Consider the following 10,731-nt stretch of genomic DNA (forward strand, 5'->3'; position numbering starts at 1 on the left):
CAGAGAAAGCAGTAAAAGCAGCAGCTGATTGATAAATCAAGAAAATGAAACCCACTCCTGATGGATTTGGTGAATCAAATGCAATGAATATTGACAATAACATTGCAGCCCTTAACTTCTTCATTGGATTCCCCATCCAATGCAAAATGAAATTTGCTGCAGGAAATTATTGTGGATGATCAAGAGGGTACACAATTTTTTGCTTCCATATTTAATTATTTAGCTATAAAACATTACCACTAAACAGTGGTGTATAATTTTGGATCTGTCCTTTGGTTACTTATGACAGCATTCTTCATGAGGTCAAGAGAATTTTGAAGATCATCGCAGAGTTGATGTGGATCTGAAATTATATTTTCGTCGATTGATAAGGTGATTTTCATCTTGTTCGCATAACTCACTACATGAATCACTAATGCCTGTAACACCACGACCACGACAATAATAATAATAATAATAATTTTCATCATGAATATCAAACTTAGATTTTCTTAATTAAAAAAAGAAGATAATGGTGCTTACATTAGGTTGTCCATAAACACCGAGTGCTATGAAGGCTACAGGATGGCCGAAGTAAGATATTTCTTCTTCTGGACCAGGTACATTTGAAAACCACAAAGTGATTCGATTTGGAAAGCTCGATATCTGTTCATAATCGATTAAAATCAAATAAAATAAAATATATTTTTTAAATCAATTTCTCAATTAATAACTAATAAAATTATAAAACAAGGTACAGTGTTAACTCTTAGATGGATTAATTAATTAATATAAATTGTAATAATAATCATTAAAATTGTCACTTAATGTTATTTTTTATATATATAATTTCAATTTGTCAAATTTAGATTATGTAATTTTTTTTATATTTCAAGAACATTATTTAACTCCAATGAAAAATTCCCCCAAAATATTAATATGAACCATTTTTTTAAAAAAGAAATTAAAATATTTCTCTCACCGTATAGGCGACAAATTTACCATATTAGTGAAACATTTGGGAGAAAACTTGACCATGGAATAAGTGAATTTAGCTTCAAGAGTAGATTTTTTTCTGTGTCCAGTAACTTTAGCAACACGTATATAATCTAATGGATCTTCACGTAATGCAATAGTGAAGGGAAATAGAACACATCCGATGTGGTTACCCCACCTTGCTTTACTGTCCTTTCTCATCATATCATCAAAAGCTTGTTTTCAATTTAATTACACAATTTTAATAAATATAATAAATTAGTTAGGTATTTATAATTAATGCTTGATAAAATTAAATATATTTTTATCTAAATTCGCCTTGTTTTAAATTTAAGACATAAACATATGCGATTCATATATTTAATAAATAAATTTTTTATACATATTATATTTTAAATTTTTAATAGATCGAGCTTAGACAAAAAAAAATCCATTTGATCTTATAACAACACTCACTTGGATGCCTGCAGATGGTCTAATGTTCCCCACAAGAGCTGCTCTAAGACGAATGTTGTTGGGAAGATTGTTATTATTCTTTTCTGCCCCTTTGTTATATGTCTTATCATCGCCTGCCATACAGGAATTAATAATACACCTAGTGATCAAAATCTGTGAGAAAATGAGAAAAATGAACTGAATAATGTTTTCTTGTATTGATCAACTGCACTAAGAAGGGTATTTATACAAGCAATATACATGCCAGCTGGCAGAGTTATAAATAAACTAACTAATCTCTACAGCCCCCCCTCAAGTTGGATCTGGTGGAAGGATGTCCACTAGAGACAACTTGGAAATTAAGCGAGAATGAGCAGGAGTACACAAAGGCTTAGTAAACACATCACCAATGAGTATCAAGAAACATAAGATGGAATCACAAAGCCCTTTTGTAATTGATCTCGAACAATATGGCAATCTATCTCCAAATGCTTGGTGCGCTCATGAAAGACTGGATTACTAGCAATGTGTAATGCTGCCTTATTGTCACAGTAGAGAGGGATGGGAAGCATAACAGAAACTTGAAGATCACGAAGCACATACGTGATCCACAAGAGCTCACACACAGTAGCAGCCATGGCACGATACTCCGCCTCAGCAGATGATTTGGAAACAGTGGCCTGCTTCTTAGTTTTCCAAGAAATAAGAGCACCCCCAAAGAATACACAATAGCCAGTTAATGACTTTCTACTAAATGTGCAGGAAGCCCAATCCGCATCACAAAAAGCAGACAGTTGAAGATCGTTAGAGACAGGAAAAAATAAACCTTTAGAGGGACAAGACTTTAGGTATTTGACAACATGAAGAGCTGCTATCCAATGAGGCATTCGAGGAGCAGACATAAACTGACTAAGGTGTTGAACCGCATAGCTGATATCTGGCCTGGTAAGATTAACATACAATAGGCGTCCCACCAATCTTCTATACTGATTCGGATCAGGCAAAAGATCCCCTGTGTCAGGAGAAAGATGCAAGGCAGTAGGCAAAGGACTAGTAACAGCTTTGGCATTAGACAAACCAGTGTCTTGAATTAGATCCAAAATAAATTTTCTTTGACTGACAATAGTGCCCGTATCTGAACGCGCCACTTCAAGACCAAGGAAATACTTAAGGGAACCAAGATCTTTAATTGTGAACTTATCATGAAGTGCCTTTTTGACAGAAGAAATAGCAGTTATGGAAGTGCCGGTAAGTATCACATCATCAACATATATGAGTAAAGCCAAAAATTCTTCATCCATAGATCTTGTAAATAAACAATGATCATGTTGAGATTGAATAAATCCCAATGAATGAAGAAAAGCTGTAAATTCAATGTTCCATTGCCGAGAAGCTTGCTTGAGACCATAAAGGGACCGCTTGAGTAAGCAAACCTGACCAGGTAAGGCTTTATCATAGCCTGGAGGTGGTGACATATACACCTCTTCATCCAGGAAACCATGCAAAAATGCATTATTAATGTCAAGTTGAAAAATAGGCCAACACTTAGCAGTAGCAAGAGCTATAAAAATTCTGACAGTACCCATTTTTGCAACTGGAGAAAATCTGTCCTTATAATCAACACCCTCAATTTGATTATACCCCTTAGCTACTAACCTGGCTTTCAGTCTGTCCACTTCACCAGAGGGCTTAAATTTAACCTTGTACACCCACTTTGATCCAATTGGTTTTTTTCCTTTAGGAAGCTCAGTCAACACCCAAGTCTCATTTTTTTCAAGGGCTTGCAATTCTTGTTGCATAGCTTCTACCCATCTAGCATCAGTAGATGCCTGAAAATATGTGGTTGGTTCAAATACAGTTGACACATTATGTACAAAGGATTTATAAGCTGGGTTAAAAGCAATGGGTGAAAAAAATATACCTGAGGTGGACTGATTTGATGTAGCAGTAGAAGAGGAGTGTGTCACTGCCATATGCACAAAATCATTTAGCCAAGAAGGTTTAGTAATATGTCTAGTGGATTTCCTTCGAGGAAGAGAAGGTATGACAGGTGGAGAAACAACAAGGGAAGAAGGATGTGAAGAAGAAGGAATAGTGGTAGAAAGAGACACATCAGGAGAATTAGAAGTGTTATTTGCATGAGGTGCAAAATCCTGAGATGGCAAGAAAGACTCTAATATAGGAATAGGAAGAGAAGGAGAATCGACAGAAGAAAAAAACTGAAAAGGAAAAACATTCTCATAGAACAAAACATCTCTACTGACAAAAAAGGAATTCGCTTCTAAATCATACAACTTATAAGCTTTATTGGTCAAAGAATAACCCATGAACAAAGCTTTGATGGATCTTTGGGAAAACTTACTCTTAGAGGGTGACAAATTTGTTGCAAAACACAAGCAACCAAAGGTTCTCAAGGAATCATATGCTGGTGGCTTATGGTGTATGATTTCATAAGGTGTTTTACCTCCTAACTTCTTGACAGGAAGTCTATTAACAATGTATGTGGCAGTTAAGATGTACTCTTACCAAAACTAATCAGGAATATAAGCTTGAAGTTTCATAGCTCTAGCAATATCTAATAAATGCCTATGCTTACGTTCTACAACTCCATTTTGTTGAGGAGTGTATGGACAAGTAAGTTGATGGTCAATCCCTTTGAGAGCAAAAAATTCTTTAGACTGAGTATTGATAAACTCTCCCCCATTATCAGTCCTAATGACTTTAACAGATGTATTATATTGAGTTTCAACATATTGGACAAATTGTTTGAGAGTGCTAAAAGTTTGACTTTTGGAATGTAACATGTAGGTCCAAGTTGCTTTGCTATGATCATCCACAATAGTTAGGAAATAATTGGCCCCTGTTACTGATGTAGTTCTATATGGTCCCCAAACATCAATATGCAACAAATCAAAGAGATGTTTTGCATAAGAAAAACTATCTGGAAAAGGCATGCGATGGTGCTTAGCTAGTGGACAAATCAAGCAGTCATGTTTAGAGAAAGGATAACCAGTAATTTGTTTGATTTTATTGATAGAAGCATGCCCTAATCTGGCATGTAACAGAGAGTAATCACTTTGAGAAAATTGACAAGAATGAGATTGAACATGATTGTCATTATTCAAAGGAATCATAGAATTGACAAGGGAAATACTAGACAAACACTGTTTTATTGTAGAAGGCAAAAAACCAGATGAATCCAAAGTATAAAGGCCTTGTGTCACTCTCCCCACAGCTACTACCTTATCAGTCCTCAGGTCCTGAAAAATACAACAAGAATCGGTAAATAAAATTGTCATTTTTACCGTGGAGAGTAATTTTGGAACAGATAACAAATTATAATGAAAGTTGGGAACAAACAAAGTATCATATAAAGTAAGAGAGGACGAAACACAAACAGTTCCAAACTTGTTAACTTCACATGAATTGCCATTAGGTAACTGAACTGAAATTGGGGGATCAAGGAAGGTAAAGGTTGTAAAAAATGTGTGATCTGGTGTCATATGATCAGTGGCACCTGTGTCAATGATCCAAACACAATCCACATATTTACTTGCATTACGTCTACTAGAATAGCTAGAGTTACCAGCAAAGTGAATATCATGATGCCCTGAATAATTCCCTGTGTATTGATTCACATGCTGCTGAGAAACAGCTGAAGCAACTGTCGGAGCTTTGCCCTTCATCATTCTTTGAACTTCCTGTTGCAAATTACCAAGCATGGCACCTATCTCTCCAATCCTATCAGAGTTATCAGCCATTACCAAAACTTCTCTGTCAATAGGAGTCTCAGCTACATAAGCAGTAGCATGTTTAGCAGATACGTTATAAGGATGCTTTGACTGCTGAAAATTACTAGTAGAAATGCCTGTATGCCTTTTGTTTTTGTACCAATCAGGGTACCCAATTAGTTTGAAACAGGTGTCTCGAACATGTCCATCTTGTTGACAGTAGTCACAATGACCCTTCCTCTTGTCATTTCTTCTCTGATCTTTCTTAAAACCTTGTGATTGTGCTTGTAAAGCCACAGATTCAATTGGCGCAACGTAAGAACTCATAACTTGTTTATGTGTCTCTACTTTCAACATCGTGGAATATGCTTTGTTGATTGAAGGTAAAGTATCCAATAGTAAAATCTGGTTTCTAGCTTGATCAAAATCATCATTCAAACCCATCAAAAACTGCATTAACTTCCCTCTATTATCAATCTCGGCAATTTCTTTAGAAGCACCACATGTACATGCTGGAAGTGGCTCTACACTAGCTAATTCATCCCAAAGCTTCTTCAATTTTGTGAAATAGACAGAAACTGACATATTCTCTTGTACCATAGAACTAATTTTCTTCTGAATCTGAAAGATGAGAGGACTGTTTCTCTCTCCATATCTTTCCCCAATTTCATCCCACAACTCTTTGGCAGATGTTGTGTATATAAAGGCCTCAACCAACTCCTTGGATAAGGAATTCAATATCCAAGAAGTCACCATAAAATCACACTTCCTCCAAATCTCGTACTCATTCGTATTTTCATCAGGAACCCTAACACTTCCATCTATAAGTCCCAATTTTTGTTTAGCACCTAGAGCAATTCTCATTGCCCTACTCCAAGACCTATAATTGCTACCTATCAACGGAGCAGTAACTAGGACCATACCTGGGTTATCTGAATTCTGCAGACTCATAGAATCAGAACCAGTACTTTGAATCACCACTCCATGTCGTTCTAGAGTTGTATTTCTCGGATTTCTAGCAGGAGCTTGATCAATCTCTACCTCCATGATCACAAAAGTTCACTTCTCTGGAAGTTCAAAGAAAAAGAAAAGAAAGAAATGAAAATAACCGTCACAGATCTGGGAGTTCTCCAGATCTATTTTTCCCGCTCTGATACCATGTGAGAAAACGAGAAAAATGAACTGAATAATGTTTTCTTGTATTGATCAACTGCACTAAGAAGGGTATTTATACAAGCAATATACATGCCAGCTGGCAGAGTTATAAATAAACTAACTAATCTCTACAAAATCTACTGCTATTCCTGTACGCAGGGAGATATATACTTACCATACTTCTGTTAAGATAGCTAGACAAACCAGCTTGTGTGATTGCTACCATCACATCATTGATTGTCTGTAAAGACAAAAATGACCAAAAGAATAATGAGTTTGCTGTGTGCCAAAGTGGTTAAAGTTTTGTGTTTTGCGACTTACTGTGCCCATGGCATTCTTCACAAGCTTTACGTCATCCAAACTGATTGTTCTATGAACAAACCTTCTTTGAGCAAGTCCGAGAGGCAATGTGCCTTTAAGAGGCGTTTTAGTATCCTCCAAGAAGAAAATTGTCCCCAGAAGTATCAGTACATCAACAATAGTATTCCAACACAGCAACACCAACCACCATAACTTGAGCAAAAATTGCAAGGACGTTAACCTTCCAGGGTTACTAGGATTCCTTCTTTTTATTGTTTGGATGGTTGGAAGTGCCTCAGGATCAGATGCTTTGCGAGAGCAAGAAAATAAAAGAGACATGAGGGAAATGCCATCGCCAAGGGAATGGTGGATGCGAAAAATGACAGTAGATTCAGCTTCAGAGGTTTTAACGTTGAGAAGATGAACATCCCACAAAGGCATGGACTTACTAATTGTGGTTTTGCTAAGATTGGAAGCGTAATCTTCCACAAACTTATCAGGAGACTCCATGTTTGGATCAAGCACAGGAACTCTTACATGGTTATCCAAGTTCACCTCTATTTTGACCCATCTCATTTCCCCACCATTTTCCACAACCTGCACGTACCCCAAAATTTACGTACTCCTTAGGTCCAAATTTATATAAAAAAAAAAAATTCCATAATTATCAAATATTTAAGAATTTTTTATATTAATCATATGTGAAAAATATATATAGTATACCTGCAAACTAGAGAAACGAGGATGCTTGAGTAAAGAATGGCGCAAACTGGCTTTAAAAACAAGAGGGTTGATTGGGGTGTTAAACCCCATGATGATGATGATGTAGACATCGGAGTAAGGTTGATGAAAGATGCGAGCCATTGGACTCAAGGGTTGGCCGTCCTCGCTATCTTTCTTTGATACCCGAATTGGTCTAAGGCCTTCCATAGTGTTCTTAGGAGGATAGAATTGTGCTTGGATACTTACAATAAAAAAATTTGTTTATATAGGATACAAATGAAGGATTATAAATCCTTCATTAAGAATTATGTGGAAGTCATTTTATATGAGTGATGGAGAATTAAATTTATATGTTTTCGGTGTATAGTAAATATTCCGATACAAATTGTGCATAGTGCCCACTGAATAAAAGGATGAAAAGGTCCAACTAAAAAATAATACAATATAACTTATTAGTAAACTTTGATTTAATCATACTGTGAAATTATAAGTTTAAACCTCAATTATAGTCTAATAAGTTATGGATAATTTAAGATATGTCAAAAACAGATCATTCTCTCTATTTTTAATTTGAAATAAGTCAATTTCTCAAATTTAATTACAACATCAAAATGGTTATTTCATTCAAATTTAATCCAAATTTAAGATGTGACCAGCATAAAAATAGAGGTATTTAATAGAAAAAATAATTTAATTTATGACAAAATACTATAAAAAATGTCCCTTATGTGATGAAAGCTTTAAATGAAAAGTAATCGATGATTATTAATTATGATGATTAAGAGGAAATTTAATAAAGTGTGATAAGTATGATTTGATTGACAATAGTATTCATAGTGAAGTATAATATTATAAAAGAATCATTCTATTTGATTTGAAAATAGAGAAATTATGAAAGTTAAATGAAAAATTAAAGTATAATAATAATAATAATAATAATAATAATAATAATAATAATAATAATAATTCGGTTGAAGTGGAAGTGTCCAAATTGTACTATTCTTTATGTTGCCGACATTAAACGAGTCGAGTAGCCGCTATAAGAAATGGCATGTGCCGACATTAAATGTGACGAGTACTATTTAGAGAACCATTACGAGGGCAAACTATTTGTGGGCATAATTGAAGGGGTTGGTAAGAGAGCATGCAATTAGGCCACTGAAATTGCTGAAGCGATTTGCATGCAGTGCAGTACTTGGGCATAAGGCGTGTTATGCGAGATAGCCGTGTAATTTTTCTTTCAAGCCATATTTGAGTGTTTAAGGATCAGAAAAATAATTAATGTTTGTAATTATTTCTTTTATTATTAAATAGTAAATATATGCCAAATCACATCATAATTTTCACATATCTTTTGTAGCTGATACCATTTTCATTTTCATTTTCATTATGGTCAAAACTTATAGTTTAATCCATATCTCTCGATGCATGATCATTTTTTCAGAATGCCTTTGCCAGATTGATCTTTTTCTTTGCTAGTACGTTCCATATTACATATATATACATCCCTATCTTTTATGCCAGATTAAGCTTAAATTGGTGAAATTTTATGTTCTAAATTTCCATTTGCAGAGATAGTTTCTCTATTTTTATCGATTGTGTTTAATTAATTAAAGAACAATAAAGATGAGATCGACTGAATGTTCGTTTGCATAGATATAGCAGTTTGATAAAGTCATTTTTATTTGCAGCAGGTTGGCTTGTTTTCCATGTAAAATCAATCCTTCAGAGCGCAAAAGCCAAGCACATTAAAATTGATATTCTCAACAATGTTAATAAATAAAGCTTGATTTAAACTAGTACTTCACTAGTGTATTGTGTTTATTATATTTTATTTTATTTTTTCATAAATTCATATAATTACTTTTAATTTAAAATTTTAATTGAATTTAATATTTAAATATAAATCTTTGAACAAGTAAAGAGGAGAAAAGGAATAAAGGAAGAAGAAAGGGAAATGGATTTTTTTTTAATACTAATGCTAATATTGCTTCCCTCTTAAAACTATTAAACAAGGAAAAGAATAATATAAATGAAGATAAATTAAAAAAAATAAATATGATGTCATATTTAAGTAGATGAAAAAAAGCTAATTAATACTTCACAAAAACATCCAAATTATTTATAGATGAATAATTTACGTATTTTATATATTTTTTTTTCTTTGTGTAAATTATGGAACTTAAATGACTTAAAATTTATGAAGGAAAATTTTATATCATTTGTCCCCAAATTACTAAAATAGACTATGTGATTAGTTTGTGTTTGAGTGATAATAATGCTTTTAAAAAGCTAAACATTGTAATGCGATTTTTAATATAAATCTTGCAAATAATATCTAATAATTTAGAAGTTTCTTACTAAAAAAAAAATAAAATTAACATTACTAAAAAAAAAAAAATTAACATGTATTGGTTGTAATAATAAGGTTTATTGTGCTTTTAAGGAGTGAACTCAAGTTCGATTTTGGAGAAGACATTATTGGGAGAGGTAGTCACGAACTCCAAAAGGATTAGTATTTTCTGAATCATAAAAAAAAATATAGAGGAATATCCTAATAAAAAAAAGAGAATAAACATTTCCTACAAAAAATAAAAAATAAAAGAGAGATGAAAAGGATTCATCTAAAAAGAAATTGGAGAGTTGGATAGTAATTGAATTCTTAAATTTGTTTATCTAAAATAAATTTTAATTTTAATCTTAATTTTAAAAAATTATTATCCTTATTAAAATTTTGATTAATATTAGATTAGTTTTACATAAAATTTATTTTATTTAATGTTTACCATATATTTAAATTTGGACTTAAACCAAATTAATTATTGATTTTAAATTTAATTATGTCTATATAAAAAAACTCATGTGGAGAGCTTGGCCCATAACCTTGCTCCATGGCCTAGGATGTGTGTCATCCACAAGTGCATGAGTCGTGTGAGGGAATAAAGTGATAAGTAAGTATCATTTCTATGAGAAATTGTGTTTAGGTACTAAACTATAAATGGTTGCTTTGATTATTTAGAACATTGAAGATTTATAAGAGAATTAAAGTAAATGAAATGCAGTAATTTTAAATGAAATTAAAAAAAGAGTAATGGGTAAAGTAAATAAAATTAAACTAGGCAAATTTAACTAAGCTAGAAATGAAAATATGCTAGAACAAATATCAATTAATGGTAAAAGCAATTTTAGAGTTGGGGCTCATACTTTAAACTATATGGAATTTGGCTTGATTCATCTAATTTTAAGAAAATACATGATTTGAAAGTGGTTGATTCTAGGGTCCTTTAGTTTCTTTCTCAAGTAAACTAAAGATTGTTTTAAGAAAAGTCAAACCCCACTCTTGTACGATATTTGATTTACCCAAAACCCATTAATCTCTTGAATTAATCAATAAATTCTCTTAATCCTTAGT

At 33.0% G+C, this 10,731-nt stretch overlaps 1 protein-coding gene across 1 annotated transcript; it reads right to left on the minus strand.

Annotated features, from left to right (window-relative positions):
- Positions 1–211: 211 nt before the first annotated feature.
- On the minus strand, positions 212–7,526 carry LOC131171402 (wax ester synthase/diacylglycerol acyltransferase 11-like). The gene is made up of 7 exons (XM_058131461.1): positions 7,320–7,526; positions 6,618–7,193; positions 6,472–6,537; positions 1,428–1,533; positions 982–1,190; positions 523–645; positions 212–419 (listed from the first exon to the last, which is right to left on the minus strand). The coding sequence occupies exons 1-7, from the start codon at positions 7,524–7,526 to the stop codon at positions 240–242; spliced, it is 1,467 nt and encodes a 488-aa protein (XP_057987444.1). The 3' UTR covers positions 212–239.
- Positions 7,527–10,731: the final 3,205 nt, after the last annotated feature.

This window comes from Hevea brasiliensis, chromosome 12, assembly GCF_030052815.1.
Source record: "Hevea brasiliensis isolate MT/VB/25A 57/8 chromosome 12, ASM3005281v1, whole genome shotgun sequence".
NCBI classification, from domain to species: Eukaryota; Viridiplantae; Streptophyta; class Magnoliopsida; order Malpighiales; family Euphorbiaceae; genus Hevea; species Hevea brasiliensis.

Excerpts from the sequence above, each read along its gene's own strand:
- LOC131171402 (XM_058131461.1), bottom strand. The coding sequence starts at position 7,526 with ATGGAAGGCCTTAGACCAATTCGGGTATCAAAGAAAGATAGCGAGGAC. Across the intron at positions 7,194-7,319 it reads CTCGTTTCTCTAGTTTGCAG|GTTGTGGAAAATGGTGGGGA; the intron begins GTATACTATATA and ends GGGTACGTGCAG. Across the intron at positions 420-522 it reads GTGTTTATGGACAACCTAAT|GCATTAGTGATTCATGTAGT; the intron begins GTAAGCACCATT and ends GTGGTGTTACAG.